Source organism: Sminthopsis crassicaudata, chromosome 4 (assembly GCF_048593235.1).
Source record: "Sminthopsis crassicaudata isolate SCR6 chromosome 4, ASM4859323v1, whole genome shotgun sequence".
In the NCBI taxonomy this organism is placed as follows: Eukaryota; Metazoa; Chordata; class Mammalia; order Dasyuromorphia; family Dasyuridae; genus Sminthopsis; species Sminthopsis crassicaudata.
Window position 1 is genome coordinate 338,642,175 of NC_133620.1, and position 19,062 is coordinate 338,661,236.

General features: G+C 35.8%; 1 protein-coding gene across 15 annotated transcripts in view; it reads left to right on the forward strand.

Moving 5' to 3' along the window:
- Positions 1-5,747: 5,747 nt before the first annotated feature.
- The window catches only part of STRADA (STE20 related adaptor alpha), a 35,216-nt gene continuing 21,901 nt past the window's right edge, over positions 5,748-19,062 (forward strand). For 3 of the 15 annotated variants that reach the window (XM_074260846.1, XM_074260857.1, XM_074260866.1), the window contains exons 1-3: positions 5,753-5,956; positions 10,055-10,137; positions 17,156-17,254. In XM_074260846.1, the coding sequence (XP_074116947.1) occupies positions 17,219-17,254 (36 nt within the window). In that variant the 5' untranslated portion in view covers positions 5,753-5,956; positions 10,055-10,137; positions 17,156-17,218. Of the gene's footprint in view, positions 5,957-6,308; positions 6,432-9,655; positions 9,787-10,054; positions 10,138-17,155; positions 17,255-19,062 lie in introns of those variants that run through there. The other 12 variants (XM_074260852.1, XM_074260858.1, XM_074260847.1 and 9 more) reach the window with 11 other exon arrangements.

Sequence of the window (19,062 nt, forward strand, 5' to 3'; positions counted from 1 at the left end):
GTCACTTAAATATATTTGTATAAACAGTCTTATATTGATGAGTAAGCAGTCTTCTGTTTCTTGCTTCAGACACAAGACGTTTGTCTGTGCCAAACTCCTCATGCATGCACATATAGCTTCCTTTCTTTATTTTTCAATTTCTGCCTATTCCTGTTCTTTATCCCAACTTAGAAACAATCTCTTTTCACCAAGCTTCATCTGTTCCTCCAAGAAGGTTTAAACTTCTCAGATTTCACATAGCTCTCTATTTCATATTGATAATGCCCTTGTAGTTTAATACACTAGGGATCTGTAATTTCATCTCTGTGGGTACTCTCCACTGACACAGATCCCCTGTGACCCAGCTGATAGTAGATAGTCTTTTAGAGTTGCTGTAACTGAAAATTTTATCTCTCTCTAGCCAAGCCCAGTGATGAGCCTTTCTTAAAATAGCTCCATTGATCTTTAGATAACAGATCCCACTGAGCTTATAGTCATTTAAAGCCTTCCCAAGTTGGTAATAACCTACCAGAGCTTTTGTACATTGGGATAGCCTTCAAACATTCAGGCTCACCTCAATGGTACAATGAGGCGTATAATATATTATGATAATCTGTTTTTCTTACTCTTCCACTTTCTCCTCTACCCCAAAGTATCCTGTAAAATTTTTGAGGGCAGTGAGCATGTCTTATCTAAATTTTGTATCTCTTTCAGTGCCAAACAGTGTTCTAGACAATATATTTTTAAGTTAATTGTGTGATTCTAAGATAAAATCAATCAAAATTTTGATTAGGGAGATAATATAAAGTAGAATGTTAGAATTGGGTATATAAATCATGCTTATTGACCCTTGCTAACTTTGTGACTGTGAACAAGTTAACTTCTTTGGCTCTTAGTTCCCTCATCTGTAAAATGTAAATAGAAAAATGGTATTTTTTCACAGGATCAAGTGAAAAGTATATAAAGTGCCTTGTCAGAAATAAGGAAATTCAAAAGGGAAAAAAAGGGGGGGAGGGGGGGAAATTGTCATATGCCTATTAGCACTGGAGGGAGCATTCAAAATATATAAGAATTTCCCTTTCAAGGAAGTGTATATATAAAAGCATATGTAATAATAGAAGACACTACATTCAAGACTTCATGTTTTCTTTGCTCCCTTGTAAGTTTTCTTTTGTTCTTTGCTATACTTTTTACTTTATTCTTTTTTTTCCCATTTCCCCAAGCAAGCTACAATTAAATGTAGATATGTTTATGTATACATATTATGTATATACATAAATATACACATACATAATGAATATACATATACACATAGACATGCATGTAAAAAACTATTAATTTGGCTGACATAATGTAGATTCCTCTCATGATTGAATCTTTAAGTTTGACTTTGAAATCAATAATTACTAATCCTTTTTTTCCCTAATAAATTGTATTCCTGATCATTGTTATTGTGTTTGTGTATATCTCTTCTTTCCTACCTCTGCTAACTATTCATTTTACTTTAGTTCTATTCCTTAATTTGCCTTGCTGTTACTTAACCTCCCTCCTTTATCTTCTTCCCCCATCCTTCCATCTTTATCCCATCCCATTAATCTGCATACCTTATCTCACTCCTATTAATTTAAACACCCTTCTGTATCCTACCTTATCCTATTCCCTCCCCACTTATTTATGGAGTTTGAAGGGTGCCATACCCTTCTTGGTATGGGAGTGGGTAGGTGTAGATTTTTATATATGTGTGTGTGTGTGTGTGTGTGTGTGTGTGTGTGTGTGTGTGTGTGTGTGTGTGTGTGTGTGTATTGTTCCCTATTTAACAAAATTCCTATTGTGAGTAGGTTTTCAGAACTACCAGCCCTCCCCCATTCAATCTAATTTCCTCTGTGTCAATTCTTCCTCTGCACCTCATTCACATTGTATAATTACTATTTTTACTTTTTCCTAGATGGTTTTGCTTTTTAGAATTAGATAATACTCATTTCTTCTCCAGTCTTTTCTTTTGAACTATCCAGTTACTAGTGTCAATCTTAGACATATGGTTTACATTTTCACATAATGAAACATAAACATATGTTCTTTTTGAATCTCTTGAAATTAGTCTTTGATGTTGACTCTCACATGTTATATTTTCAGGTTTGTCCAAGACAAAATTCTGAAAATCTAAGTGTTGATTGAATACCTTGTTTTCTGTTCAATATCATACCTAATTTTGCTGGAATATTTTTGACCACAGGCCTAGTTTTTTTGATTGTTGAACTATAATATTCCAGGACCCATGTGGTCTTTTATTGTAGCTACTGATTAAGCCTGTACAATTCTAATTGTAGTTCCAACATATTTGAATTGTTAGAGTATTTTTGTTTCTTGTAAAGTTTTCTCTTTGATTTAAGGTTTTCAAATTTTAGCAATGATGTGCCTTGTTAATCTTAAAGTTAATCTTTACTTAATAGTAAAACACTCAACTGTTTTTACTTCTAGACTATTCTTGAATAGCCTAGCCAATCCAAGCTTGTCAAAGAACTGCCTTTTTCTTTTCTTTCTTTCTTTTTTTTTTTTTTTTTAAACATTGGTCCCATAAGATTAGTGACATTTTTATGTGCTTGAAAAGCTACTGGGATGTTAAAGGGGATTGCTGGAAATAGGAAACAGAGATACTTTTCCTGGTTGGAAAATTTATGCTGATGCCCTATGAATCTATGTTTTGTGCTTCACTTTCGAGGATGAAAATAGTGGGGTAGTAGTGTGTTTCATTAAAGGTAAGGATTTATTGAATCACAAGGAAAAGAAAATGTTCTTTCTTGGGAAACTATGATAGGAAACTAAGGATAGGCAATGTAGAAGGTGGAAAGAATATTTAACTAGGAACCTAGAGGCTTGGATTCTTATCACAGTTCTAGCTTCATGTCCTTGGGCAAAGTTTAAATTTCTTCATCTGTTAAATGAGAATGGGCTACATGATTTCTAAGCACCAAAATCTATATGATTTTGAAGTAGTCACTACAGAGTCGTAAACAAAGTATCTGTTTTGGCACTAAGGTGTCATATCATCTGTGGCAATCTTTGAAATCTCAGCAGGACCTGTATCTCTTATTTTGTCCCCACTTTCCCCCAGTTTCTTATATATAAAAATGGTTAGTAGAGAAATTTACCTCTATGCTCAATGATTTGGGGCACATATATGCATGCATATTAATTTAAATACAGGGTGTCTCATTTTTATATTTCAAAATTGACAAAATACTAGTCTCATTTGATATTTACAGTAATTATAAGCTAATAACTGTTCTTGTTTTACAGATGGAGACAGATACTAAGTAGTGAAGCTGCTAGGCAGCTCAGTGGATTAGGAGAGTAAGATCTGATTAAGCAAATCACTTAACTTGTTTGCCTCAGTCTCCTTATCTGTAAAATGGGAATAATAATCCTATCTCCCAAGGATCTTGCCTGGTTCAAATGGGAACAGTTGTTAAGCTATTTATAGATTTTAAATCACTGTATAAATGTTTATTTTTATTCCCCATTGTCATATAGTATTTGTTGGCTTCAAACCCAAATGTTCCTGATTACAAGTCCAGGACTCTACTATTTATGCAATTCTTTAATATCATTCTAGAAGCCAGCCAAATCCATCTTTTATAATGAGCACAGTCTCATAGATTTATAGAATATTAGCAAAAATATTTAATGTGCTTAAAACATCATCTAGCCAAATCCTTTTTTATAGATAAGGAAACTGAGGGCCAGAAAGAGTTTTTGTTGTGTGTGGTTTTTTTTTTTTTTACTTGCTCATGGCCCTACTGTTATTATGTAGCAAGGATGAGACTCAAGTGCCCTTAATCCTACTTTTATTACATTTATCAGAAAACCTATCTTCTACTCTAAGCTTTGCTGCTGTCTTGCTCTATCACTTTAAGCAAGTCACAACTTCTGTGCTGTAATTTCTCCATCTTAAAATTTCAGAATCATATCTTAGAATAGAGAATAGCATCAAAGCTGATAATAAATAATTACTAGGTAGAAATTACAAAGTTTGAAAAGCATGACTCCAAATGCAAGATAATACTATATATAAAAAGGAATGACTTCTTCAGGTGAAAGACATGCTGGGGATTGGAGAAAATAGCTACAAAATACTGGCTTGATAATTTGGTTTCTTGTCCTCATAATTCCATGCTGAATATCATCAGACTCTGTCTCCATTCCCTAAAATAAAAGTTGACTCTCATAAACTTATTCTCAGGATCAGGCTAAGAAATCATATTAATTGATTTTTAAAGAATTTTCCAGTAAAAGGCATTGATTTTTAAAATACTTAATTTTATATAGTGCTTTACAATTTATACAAAATAGTTTCTTTTTAACATCTATGCATAGTTGGTCATGCAAACATTATGTCCCCTTTGCAGCTGAGAAAACACATACTTGGAAAAATGGTTACTTCTTCCTGGTCATATGGTTAGTGGAAAGTTAACCACACACACACACATCCCACTGCCTTTCTATCAAACATATATGAGAGACTGCTATGTGATCTCCAGATTACTCCCTGTAAACAGCAGATTGGAGCTTGATATTGAATTAAGCTTTCTGGGAAGCAGGACAATAAGTTTTTCCCAAATGTGAGAAGTGTTCTTCACAGGCTGCAGTCTTAATAGTTTGTTTTTACAAGATTGTGAAAGATGGACAAAACTGAAAGAGGATACAAAATGGTGTCTTGCCTGAGGGGGGATGGATGCTCATGGTTTGGTGAAAGCCTTAGAGAAAAGCTGACCAGCTATTCCACTGTTGTGCAACTGACTGACTGTAAAGCCGACTTAGGTGAAAAGTTCTAAACACGGGAAATCTCAGCACTCCCTTCAGCTGGAAGGATGCAGTTAGCAAATTTGAGAGAGGAGAGGGCATATTGTTTCTCTTAGGGAGAGCCTCCTACTCTATCCCTTATAAGGAAAGGCCAAGGTGTCTCATTTCCTCCAGGGCCGCTCTCCAGTCGTCCTGCCTCTATCTGGCTACTTGCATCCAGATGGCTCTGGAGGGAAACGTGAGCCCTTGCACGGCCCTACCTCACTTCAGTCCAATTCACTTGCATGGCATGGTTTCAGCTATCTGATATCATGGTAGTCTTCCTTAACTAAGGGCAAACAACCACCCCCAATTCTCCATCCCCAAGTGGCAAAGAAGCCATGTTGTCAACAAAGTCAGGTGACCAGGAAAAAAACAAATCCACTGGCAAATGGTCAGGTTTAAAACCTTGCTGATACAGGGCTTTATGGCTTTGACAGCCGCACGTGCCTCCTCTTTTGATCCTTACAATAGCCCTCTCCCAGAGCAGCTAGATGGGGAAGGATTAGAGCGCCTGGCCTAGAGTGAGGAAGACGTCTTCCTAAATTCAAGTCCGGCCTCGAACCCTTACTAGCCTTGTGACCCTGGACAAGTCACCTCACCCTGTTTGCCTCAGTTTCCTCTCCTGCAAAATGAACCAGAGAAGGAAATGGTGAACCACTCCAGTGTCTTGGCCAAGGAAACAATACGGTGATACTGCAGTGAAAGGCGACTGAACAAATGAAACCGATTTTATCAAGTGATTTGCCCGGCTCGGAAGCAAAGGCGGGAGCATTCAGTTGTGGGTCTTCCGAACATTTAAATGTTGTATTTCTCAGATTTAAGAGTGCTAGGTATAGGAATTAACAGTTTACTCTTGGGAGGGGTATTAGACACGCATGCGCAATATAGGACGACGGCCTCGCCCCGGTTCAGGTGCCCAGAGGGTGGAGAGACTTCCTAAGGTCTCCGAGCAGGTCTGGCGTCTGCGCATCGCTCCGCTTCTTGCCCCGCCCCCGAGTCGCGCTGTCTACTGCGCATGTCAAGTTACGTCCTCCACCCAACCCCCCCCCCCCCAATCCTCCCAGCAACCGGCCAAGCTGCTACGGCTGAAGCGAAGACCCGTGTAGGATTGACTGAGCGCGGACTTCAGGACCAGGTACCAGCCGGACGGGGCTGCCGGGGGGCGAAAGGGGGCCCAGGGGCTCAGCCTTGCGTCTCCTGTGACGCCGCCTGCGCCTGGGCCTCGTCCTCGACCGTGTCTGTCCGACCGCGGCCGGTGCCTCCCTTCTGCCCCCCGGGGCTCCCGTCTCTGAGGGCCGCGGCCTGCGGGGAGGAAGGAGCTAGGCCGGCTCCAGCTTAGCTAGGTCCTGGGGGACGGTACGAGGTCTCCGGGAGACCTGGGATTGGGGCCGCCGCTACGGGGCTCGTGAAGGGGACGCTCCAGACGCCGGGAGGACCCAACAAGGCGATCCCTTCTCTCCGAAAAGTTATACCGTATGTGTCCTTAGACGCGGTGAAGAGGCGGCCTCGGCATCGGGAAGACCCGGGTTCAAATGCTGCCTCTGACCCAGATTGGCTGTGTGACGGTGGACGAGTCACCTAACCTCTCTGTGCATCCGCCTCTCTAATGTGTGGGTAAAGGAAATCCCTCCCTCCTCTGGAGTTCCCACCCCATGACATCGCAGGACTGTCCCCTTCTCTCCCCCAAATAGTGCTCCCTCGGATGTAATAAAAGTGTGTACCGCGTACAAAAAACAAAGCAGTTTCCTCCTGCTGCTTCTGGACTGTCAAAAGCCCCGCGTAATCCTATTCCGCTAAGGATTTGGGAAGTTATACCTAGCTTGTTTTGGTGTAAAACTAGGCAGAACTATCCTAGCGGGCCCGTAGGAACACATCGATAATCACCCATCTTTCTTCTTCAGGGTAGTAAGGTAGTTCCTTAGTGTCCCATTTGGACTTTCAACTGATTCACTACTTCATGATGAGGGCGATGAGGAAACCAAAAAGAGAGATTCACCGGCCTTAGATCCTTGGCCTGCCGCAAACGAAGATTCTGCTGGTTCATCTGTACGCTGCCATGCTGAGCCAATCACAGCTACATGCAGCCCGCAAGCAGAGCAGTCGCAATTTGTTTTAATGCACAGCTTTCCTTAGTAGCGCCATACAGTGAAAGAATTTTCTGCACATGAAGCTAACAGAGAGAAGGACAAAAAAGCCTAAAAATCTGTCCAAAAAGAATTCTCCTTTTTTCTTTTTTTTTTTTTTTTTTTTTTTAAAGCATTCCATACCTTGTCAGTCTTCCCACTTCTCCTTTGCTTTTCTCATTTTACATTTTTGCTCTCTATTACCTGGCTTTCTTCCTACTTCTCTGGCTGCTTCTTCTGTTTCCTTTGCTATATTTTCTTCCTCCCAAAACATATTTGTGGGTGTATAAAAAGCTCAGTTCTCAGCCTTCCATCTTTGTGGATCTAGATTATTTATTTGTCTTAGGAGATCTCATTCTTTAGTGACTTCAACTCTGTTTAGATGAATACCAAATCTGCAACTCTTTTCAACTCATCTTTCACAGTCTGCAGAGTGTTTCTCCTTGGATATATTGCTGTCAGGTCCTCTTCTGCACTGTCTTGTTTCTGCCAGTGGTACCCCCCATTCTCCAAACTACTCATGAGGGAAATCTTATAGTCATCAGAGCTACTCAGTAATGGAATAGTCAAAGTGGCAAGCCCCTTGTCAGTGAAGATGTTCAAACTGGCCAGATGACCATGTGTCAGGGATAGTATATAAAAGATTTCTCTATTGAATGGGAGGTTGGATTGTGTAATACCTAAAATTTGTTCCATTTTCTATATTCCATGATCGTGACTTCTCTCATGAGCTTATATCTAGTTATTCACAATGTCCTGTTCATAGTACTACTCTCATTTTACATTCCTACTACCACTTTAAAATAGTCTTCTGATTCTTCCCTCTAAAATCCATCCTTTCCACAACTGCCAAAAATATAGCCACCAAATTTCACTTTGTTTATATGCATTTCTTAAAAATTCTTGAATAACTCCTCTTTCAAAGAAAATCCCAATTTTTTAGCCTGGTTTTCAGGATCCTCTACTATTTTGCTCTATCCTGACTTTCCAACTTTTGTCATTACTTTTTTGCCTAAAGCAATCTTTCCTTTCCTATCTTCTTAACTAATTTTATACTTCCTAATGTAATTTCCTTCCTGAAGCTTTCTGGACAATGCACATTAGTCTTTTAAGTTCTCTGAACCCTATATGTAATACTATTGTTTAGAAGTCTCACTTGGCAATTTTTGCTACTATATATTGTTTTATGTAATTTCTATGTGCATCCTTTCTCCTCAGATTGTAAGCTTCTTAAGAACTGGGATTGTTCTTGTCTGCTCTTTATAGCTGCAAAAATACATTAATGGACCCTCAGTAATGTTTAGTAATGGTAAGAAGTGAGAGCAGCTTTATCTTGAGTCTTGGCACTAGCACAGATGCTGGCTTTTGATTAGCCAGTAACCACACCCTTTTACAACTTAAGTGACAAAACTTCTGTTTATATAGAATATCATTCCTTTTTTGCTAGAAATGAATAAAAATATGAAACTATACTGGTCCTGAAATATAGAAGAATAGCGTTTTGTAAAGAATGCTTATTTATTTATTTATTTATTTTAGAAACTGCTTGTGTCAGAATTTAATAGAACCACTCAGCAAATTCCCAAAGAATAATAGAATTCTTGATAAAATTTGAAAATTCTTGAAAAAGAATTTTTTATTGATATCTTTAGCTTTTACACCATATTAATGTCCAAATATATGCCTTCTTTTTCCCTTTCCTCAATCTAGTGATTAAAAATTTAAAAGTTTAAAATAAAGGGAGGGGGCAGCTAAGTGGCGCAGTAGATAGAGCACCAGCCTTGAATTCAGGAGGACCAGAGTTCAAATCTGGTCTCAGACATTTAACACTTCCTAGCTGTGTGACCCTGGGCAAGTCACTTAACCCCAACCTCAGAAAAAAAATTAATAAATAAAATAAATAAAAGGAAAAAAAAATTCAACAAAGCTAACCAACACATTAATGCCTGATGGTGTGTATTCTACATTCATATAGCCTCCCATTTCTGCAGCAAAAGAAAAAATGTACAATTTCTCAGCTTTTTGCTGATGCTAACCCCTCATTTTCATTTTACATTATTGTTTCCTTTTTTCTCTTATTCTTTCTCTTTATATTGTTATAGCCGTGCATCTTATTTTTCAGGTTCTACTTCACTTTGCATCAATTCATTTAAATCTTTCCATGCCTCTGAAATCTTCATTTTTGTTGTTCCTTATGGTATATTCTATTGGTATAATATGGTATATTAATTTACCACGGAATCATAAATTTTTAATGCTAGAAGAGAATTTTGAGATCACATATGCATAACTTCTTATCAATAGCTCTAACTTCTTATAAATGTATATGCAATTAATTGTTGGGAGCAGCTGGGTGGTATAGCAGATGGAGCACTAGGCTTAGAATGAAAACTTATCTTCACAAATTCAAGTCTGTCCTCAGATACTTAACTAGTTGTGTGACCCTGGACAACTCATTTAACCCTGTTTGTTTCAGTTCTTCATCTGTAAAATGGGCTAGAGAAGGAAATGACAAACCACTTCAGTATCTTTGCCAAGAAAACCCCCAAAAGGGTCACAAAGCGTTAGATATGACTAAAACAACCCAACCTAGTAATCGCTGGAGCAAGTGAATCTGAAACAGCCTATCTGACTGCTAGCAGTGAACTTCTAGAATATAACCTTAAGACTATGATGATCAGCGATGTTCAACATATCATTTTTTTTTCCAGAACAAGAAGACTATCAATACATCAGAATACTCTAAAAAGATTTAAGAGTTATGGCATGCAGTCAGTGAAAGAATTGAAATCCAAGCTAGAAGACGTGTTCTTCCAGAGAGATCCGCTCTTTAGATCTGACTGTAATAATGTTTACCAACCATCTCTGAAAATTACCTCATATCTTTCTTACCTTTTTGTGGCTAGCCTCCTTGAGAAGACTGTCTACAATAGGTGCTTCTATGTCCTCTCTTCTAACTCTTGTTAACTTTCATTCAACCAAATTTTTTTTCTCCAAAGTTAACAATGACCTCTTATTTGCCAAATCCAATGGCCCTTTCTCAGTCTCTATTTTTGATCTCTGCAGCCTTTGACACTGTTAATCATCTTATTTCCTTCTCTTCTTTCTAGGTTTTCAGGACACTTCTCCTGATTTTTCCACTGTCTGACACCTACTTTTTGGTCCTATTTTTTTTGGCTGGATCTTCATCCAGGTAACGCATTTTAATCATGACTGTTCCTCTGGGCTATATCCTGTTCTTTCTTCTCTTTTTCCTCTATACTATTTCATATGGTGATTTCATAAACTCTCATGGATTCAATTATCATCTTCATGTTAATGATTCTCAAATCTGCTTATTAATTCCTAATTTCTACGCTGATTTACATTTTTGTAAATGCCTATTTGACATTGTCAGCTACGTTATCTTATAGACATCTTAAATTCAGCATCTCTAAAACTGAAGTTACAATCTTTCTCCCTAAGGTTCCCCCCTGTTGACCTTCCCTATTATAGTCAAGAGCACTGCCATCCTTCCAGATCCCTAGACTCACTAACCAGACATCATCCTTGACATAATCAATAAATATGCTGTGTACTAAGTAAGCCCCAAGCTGAGCCCTGAGGATGCAAAGAAAATGCAAAGAAAGGCAACCCTCCAGGAGAGCACAATCCTTTGGAAGATGACAACACATAAAAAGAAGCTGAAAAGGGGGTAGAAAGAGAACATTACTCAGTGCAGGAATGTGATAAAGACCAAGAAAGGGCACCCAGATAGGAAATTGAAATAGCGATCTTGAGTACCCTCCATAAAGGAGATTTCTCATGCCTGAGCTATTGGCTAATGCCTAAGGATGACCTGCTACAAGTAGATCTCCACTGTTAAAATATCCAACATTCAGTTGTCAAAAGTAATTTTCCTAAAGGTCCTGCTATAGGACTCAATAAACTCCTGTGTGTCTTTTTCATGTCCAGGATTAAATATAAAATACTTTTATTTGTTGTTCAGGGTCCTTCATAACCTGGTTTCTCTCACCATCACCTTTCCAGTCGTCTTACACCTTATATTCTTTGATTCAATGACACTAGCCTCCTTGCTTTTCTTCAAACAAGACTGCTGTCTACTGATTCTGATTATTTTCTTTTTTTTTTTTTTCCCCTTGCTGAGGCATTTGGGGGTAAGTGACTTGCCCAGGGTCACACAGCCAGGAAGTATAAAGTGTCTGAGATCAGATTTGAACTCAGGTTCTCCTGATTTCTGGGTTGGTCTATCCACTGCATCACCTAACTGCCCCAATTCTGATTATTTTCACTGGCTGTCAAGCAGGCATGAAATGTTGTTCTTCATCTCTGCCTCCTGACTTTTTTCAAGTCCCAGTTAAAAGATCACCTTCAACAGGAAGCCTTTCCCAATTTTTTTAATTCTTCCCTCTGTTGATTATTTTCTATTTATACTGTTTATACATAGATGTTTACATGTTTTTTCCTCTGTTATTATATCTTGAACTCCTCAACGTTAAGGGCTGTCTTTTATCTTTCTTTTGTGCTAAGCACTGTGCCTAGCATATAGTACTTAGTAAATATTTATTGACCACTGAGACTGAGAACAGCTCCCTCAGTAGCAGTTTCTTATTATTGATAAACCAGTGTGAAATAATTCCTGATCTGGAATCAAAGGTTGTTTTTATTAACCACGTACTTTTGGCTTATTATCCATTTAAATTGATAGCAAAAATATATCTTACCTGTCACTATAGGCTTAGATTCTTCTCTTTACATTATCTAACTAGGTGACAAACTTCCATTAATTTAATTATCTTGAGATACTTTATTTCACTAATAATCTATTACTGGAAAGTAATAAAGGTAGCCAAATGGCAACATCGGTAAGGGCACTAGAGTTAGAGTAAGGAAAACCTAAGTTCACATCCTTCTTCAGACACTTAATAGCTATATGACCCTGGGAAAAGACACATTTTCTCAGCCTTATTTTCATCATCTGTAAATGAAGATAACATTAGCTCCTAACTACCAAGGTTGAAGATCAAATGAGTGCTTTGCAAACTATCAAGAACTTTAGAAATGCTGGCTATTAACTCAGTACAAATTTTTTCCACGACTTAAATAGTTTTCTTGAGTTTTGTGATCAGTATATAATTATATGATGGATTACTTGATTTACAGTAAATCTGAATAGCATGATTTTGCCTATATGCATAGAATGCATTTTAAAAACAAAAAAATAAATTGAAAAGTATGTATCATATGTAAGGAGGGAAAGATTATCCAATCTGGAGATCACCTGTTCCAAACCTCTATATAGATAATGAAACTAACTTCTCAAATTCACACTACTAATTCCCAACAGCTGAGATTAAAATTCAGGTCTCCCAATTCCTGTTTTTTATTTTCATTTATATATTCACATTCAAATTCAAATAAATATAATGTTCAGTTTTACAAAGTTTAATTCAGCAAATCTTTAAGAACATGCTAAATAAAAGATTTTGTGCAAAGACTAAAATATAATGATTCCTGCCTTCAGTTACCTTACATTCTGCTTGGAGTGGGCTAAAGGAAAGATCAGGTAAAATGAGAAGTAAGAAGATTTCTTGTCAACAAATGAACAGATCAGAGAAGACATCTTTAGTTAGCAAGCATTTATCAAGAATTGCTGTGCTGAATCACCATGGTAGGCACTGGAGATAAAAGACAAAAAGTAGGACAAACATGCCCTTAAGGAGCTTGTATTTTACCAAGGGATAAAAATGTTTACATTTACAAATAAAGGATAATAAATATAAAGTGATTCATTGGGGTGAATAAAAACAAACTACCAATTTCCAATTAGGAATCAGCAAACTCCAGTTGAACTGTTCCTTCGAGGGAGGTGGGGGTTTCAGGAGGTAGGAGTCATGAGAGCAAACATTCTAAGCATGGATTTAGAATCATGGGAAAAGTGGTAGTTTGATAGAGCTTTTGAAGTCATCTAAGCAAAGCTGATGATTGATTCCATGAGGGTTGAAGAGATTACCAAGAAAAAGCATATGAAGGGGAAAAAAGAGGGTCCAAGAAAGTGCGTTTGGAAGATTGATAAAAGATCTAGTAGAGATTTAGTCAGACATTAGTATCACCAGGAGAGAATATTATCACAAAGGCCAAAAGAAATTAGCATTTAGGAGGAAGGGGAGTAGGAAACAAAACTTCTAAAAGGTCAAGCTTGAAAAAAAAGCTATTGGATGTAGAAATTGATATTTGATAATCTCTGGAAAATACAGATTTCTATGTCTCATGCAATAGTGCTTTGCTAATATGTATGCAGGCAATTCGATTATATTAAAGTCTTGTGTGGATGAATCTTTTCATAATTCCATCACATTCCTTTTAAAGAGTATGTTTTCTTTTTAGTTAAGCATTTTTGTTATGTTTGAATATGCTTAATATTCTCAATTTGGACATGTTTCTAAAACTCTTGGGGCTCATCATATTATTATGAATTATAAATTGCAATGCACTGCATTCTGAATTATGTTTTACAAAATTAATCATATGTTTAACAGTGTGCCTGTATTTTGAAGCCCAAAACAAGCCTGAGTAAAGGTTTCTTCCAGCCAAAGTAAAACCTCCTGAAGGGAGAGTTGTCCGGGTACTTCCCATCCCTGAGATCCTGGAAGACCTGAAACTGAGCTAGGAAGCTATAGAGATTGAACAGGGGCTAACTCCTCTTTTCTTCTCTCCTCATGCTTGCCTCTTCCTATTATCCTGCCCTATCAATTGACTGGTCATGAATGTGGCCTTTCTAGCCAGAGAAGAAAACCCTTGTGACATACTGGGAAACTAAAGTTTAATCTTGTTTCCTTAATAAAGTTGTAAAGCAATAGAGCAAAGGAATATGCAAGATAATTAAATTAAGAAGAGGATGTGAGAGGTTAGGGATTTATCTGAGATACAAAATGGAGGAACCAATGGGGAAACAAGGAAAATCCTTAGAGACTGGTTTTGAGTTATCCCTGTAGCAAATGTTAAAGAAATTGTAGGGAAGAAAAATCTTATTAGAAACAAGGCTAGCAACTTGAAAACCTGTATCCAAATACCGCAACATCGTTGCTTGTGCCTTGAGCGATTTAATCATCTAGGCTTACTGTGTTTCAAAGGTTCTTAACATTTTTTTGTGTCATGAACCTTTTTGATAATCTGATGGAACCTAAGAGTCCTTTCTCAGAATAATATTTTTATGTACATAAATAATATATTTATGTATAGATATATATACAAATGAATATACACCTTTTCTATTCCTCCTAACTCTGCTTTAATTCTGCACCTTGACTTGCCTTACTATTATCTTTCTCTCACCCACGGATCCCTTCCTTCTTTTTCCCCATTCCTCTGCCCTTATTTCATTTTAGATTTTAGAGGGTGTTATACCCTTCATGATATATATGTAGTGTTACCTGTTTAACCCATTCCCAATGTGAGTAGGTTTTCAGAATTACAAGCCCCTCTTCTTGCTTTAATACTTCTATGTCTATTCTTTCTCTGCACCTCATTTGTATAACATAATCACTATTTTACCTTAACTCTGTCCCAATTTTTCTTTCGAGTTACCCTATTGATGCTGTTCATTTTAAATATATGGTATATATTTCCATGTAAAAAACATAAACAATTTTTCCATGTTAAGTTCTTTGAAATTGATCTTTGATATTAGTTCTTATATGTTAAATTTTCTATTGAGTTCGAATTTGGTTGATGGAAAGTCCTGGAATCAGCAAGTTTGTTGAATATCCATTCTTTCTCATTCAAGATTGTCAATAATTTTGCTGGGTATGATATTTTTAGCCACAAATCTAGCTCTTTGGATTTTTGGTAGATAGGATTATTGTGGCTGCTGCTAAATCCTGTAAATCCTGTACAAATATAATTCCAGCATATTTGAATTGTTTTCTTGTTTCTTACAAAATTTTCTCATTGACTTGGGAGTTTTGAAATTTGGCAGTAATTTTCCTATGTGTTTTCCATAAAGGATCTTGTTGAGATAATGATGGATGAATTTTTTCTATTTTTTTCTCCCCTTATGTTGTCACTCTAGGACAATTTTTTTGAATTATTCTTTGCATTATTGTGTCAAGGTTCTTTTTTTGGTCACAGCTTTCAGGTTATTCTTATATTTTCTCTTCTTGATCTATTTTTTCTTAGAATATGTTTTACATTCTGTTCCTATTTTTTCATTCTTTATTATTTATTTTGTTATTTCTTGTCATAGCTTCACTGGCTTTTCCTTGCCCATTCTAATTTTCAAAGTTCCATCTTTGAGACTATTAATTCTCCTTTTCTAATTAGTTAACTTTTTTCATAATCTTCTTATTTTTCTTGGATGGGTTTTATTTATTTTTAGTTTTTCCTCAATGTGTCTCATTGGATTTTAAAATTCTTTTTTTAGTTCTTATATAAATGCTCTCTGAGCAGGGAACCATTTAACATGATTCTTTAGGATAAAAGAAGCTTTTTTTACTTTAGTGTTTTCTTCTGAAGAGGAACCTAGGTCTTTCCTGTTCCTATAGTAAGTTTGTCATCATCTCTTAAAATACAACAATGTTCTATTACATTCACATACTTCTTTTTGTTTAGGCATTCCCTAAGCAATGGCCATCTATTATCTTTAATTATTGTTAATGGAGCAAGAGATTCTTAGTGAAATCTTATGCTTTTTCTTCATATGAAAAATCTTTTCCATGAAGTTCCTTTTCTTTTACAAGTTAATTCTTACTTTAACTCTCCTCTGAAATAATTTTTAAGTTTTTCATGTCTTCTGAATAGTTTTAATTCCAAATCAGATGCAGTACCATAATGCATATCTGAAAAGTGCTATGTGTATCAGGAGGAATACTTTGGGCAATTCAGTATGTATAGGGTCTTCTCTCCCCGTTCCTTGTAATCTCATCCTTCAATTGTCTTATCATTTCAAATGAGCATATTCTTTATTCTCTTATGTTAGTCAAAATAATATTGTTAGTATTGGGCCCATTTTAAAGTACTTCTTTTTGTATATCTCTAGGTTGATGGTAACATTAAATAGCAATTTTCATCCATTTATATACACAGCAATTGCAAATTGCATCCTGCTCCTCCCCAGAAAGAGCAGGGCAAGAATGAAAAGATTTATTGCTATATTCTTCTCAGCATCTTTTTATTTCAAAATTTTAAAAATAAGTGCTTAATAATTTACAAGAGCAGTTTTCTTAGAAAATAAAAGTTAAGCTCTTCCTGTTATGCCATCTATTTGTACATAGATAAAACACTTCTTTGCAAAAAAAAAAAAAAAAAAAAAAAAAAAAAATCCCTTTACCTTATTTTGTAGAATCTAAGTGGATTATTTCTTTTTATAGATAACTTATATGGTGTTATATATGTCCCAGGTCATTCTGCCTTTCTAACTTCTTCTCCCCCACATTTTTGTTTTGTTTTGTTTTCCTTTTTTGTTTGGGGAGTTTATTTTCATACAAAGACTATCTTGGCCTTTTTTGGAATGTCCATTACTTCAAAAAATGCAAACAGTTGCTGTAAGTTTTTTTCAGTGAAAAATATCTCCCCTAGCTAAAAAAGGGAAGGGTATTATGTTAGAGTTAATTTCTATATTCTTCCAACAGAATGATAATAATAAAAGTTGTAATTTTTTTAAAGAAAATTTAATTTGGCCATTTTAAAAATAGGTTCATACATGGGCAGTGTAGCTTATTCAAAGACAATTCCACAGAAGAAAAATTAACATGTTATTTGCATAGACTGCATCTCTCATTTACTGTCCTTACATCAAGAAACAGTGCTCTAGAAATTGTTTTGTTTCTGTTTCTGTTTCTGTATGCCAGCACATAATTTTAATATATGTTAATTGGTTGGTTGATTCAACTGGGGATATTTTTAGTATCTGAATAATGTTAGAGATTCTCATGCACTTGAGCAAATTATATAATTGCAAATTTCTCTTTCCATACATCTTTTCCAATATCTCACATAGAATTCATTCTCTTGACCACAATACATCTTGTCTTACTGTCACAAACAGTTCCTCTGCATGGATGTTTTGCAAGCTATAATTTTATATTCCAGCAATTTTTATCTTTCCCATGGCCTAGTACATTGATCCAAAGAACAAATGTTTGACAAATGATTGTTAACAGGTATTTTTTTTTTAATAAACTAATGAAACCTATTTTCTTTTTTGTTTTTAGGTTTATTTGTTTTGTAAAAATATTCTTGAAATTGAAGTAGGCCTGCCTACACATTAGGATTCCATGTCTTTTCTTGTAAGTAAACCAGAGCGAATTAGGGTGAGTGTTTCTAGCCTTCTGGCTTTACTCCACATTCTTTCTTTTTCTGAAAAGTCATATTTTTGTTTTTAGGAAAAACAGTATACACAAAGTTGTAGCTAGTTATGTATATAATATTTAGGATTGTGTTTTTATAATTTATAAGTGAAGAATGGCAGGCCCAATAGATCCATTGTTTACTTCATGAGAAAATAGGCAAAGCAAGTCAGCAAATCTGTCTCATTGATGTCAACTATAGTCAGTGAAATGAATTTTTATTCTTTTACCTTGTGTATTTTCTTTTTTTTTTTTTTTAAATTCATTTTTTCCAAATTATCCCCTCCCTCTCTCCACTCCCTCCCCCCGATGTACCTTGTGTATTTTCTAACATAATCCTCATCTCTTTCATGTTTTTTTTCCCTATTAAAATTCAGTGTTTTTAGAAATCAGAACAGAACTACATTACCAGAAATTTTTTTCTGCATCATTGTATTAAATCTAAGAATACATATGTCAAAGCACAAGTTAAAAATTTCTTCAAGTTTTGAAATTCACTAGGTTTTAACCTAGTACAGATGTTTTACTATGACTTCTTGAGAAAACATTGCAATTTTGCAAAATTATCCATTTTGCAAACTGAAAATTACCCAATTACTAAGTGATAAAGTTTCAACTTTACAGAACCTTTATTTTTATAATTCTGTAATTATACAGTCATTATAAAAAATTATAAATAAACCTGGATGTCTAAAAATTTAAAGAGAAATATTTCAAGGTTTATAACATTACATTATATTAATTAATATTAATATATTAATACACATATTTAATAGTATTTTATTTTCCCAGAACTAGAGATCATTATTGATCACAAAATAGAAAGTTTTGATTACATCAAATTAAAAAGCTTTTGTACAAACAAAACTAATGCAAACAAGATTAGAAGGGAAGTAATAAATTGGGAAAACATTTTTACAGTTAAAGGTTCTGATAAAGGCCTCATCTCCAAAATATTCAGAGAATTGACTTTAATTTATAAGAAATCAAGCCATTCTCCAATTGATAAATGGTCAAAGGATATAAACAGACAATTTTCAGGTGATGAAATTGAAACTATTTCCACTCATATGAAAGAGTGTTCCAAATCATTATTGATCAGAGAAATGCAAATTAAGACAACTCTGAGATACCACTACACACCTGTCAGATTGGCTAAGATAACAGGAATAAATAATGATGAATGTTGCAGGGGATGTGGGAAAACTGGGACACTGATGCATTGTTGGTGGAGTTGTGAAAGAATGGGACATTCAATTTAAAGCTTTTTTTTTTTTTTTTTTTTTAGTCGAGGCCTTTGGAGTTGAGTTACCCAGAGGTCACACAGCTGAGTAATAGGTGTCTGAAGCCGTATTTTAACTCAGATCCTCCTGATTTCACAGGCCTGATTTCTGCTGTGCTGTGTCTAGCTGCCCAAAATTTAAAACTTTTGACAAACTGTTGGAAATAGGCAATAGATGCTCAAGAGAGAGAGACCTGGGCTAGATATATAGGTATTAGAATCATTTGCATAAGTGCTACTACTGGGCTTATATCCCAAGGAAATACTAAAGAAGGGAAAGGGACCTGTATGAGCTAAAATGTTTGTGGCAGCCCTTTTATAGTGGCTAGAAACTGGAAAATAAATGGATGCCCATCAATTGGAGAATGGTTGGGTAAATTATGGTATATGAATGTTATGGAATATTATTTTTCTGTAAGAAATGACCAACAAGATGAATACAGAGAGGCTTGGAGAGACTTACATCAACTGATGCTGAGTGAAATGAGCA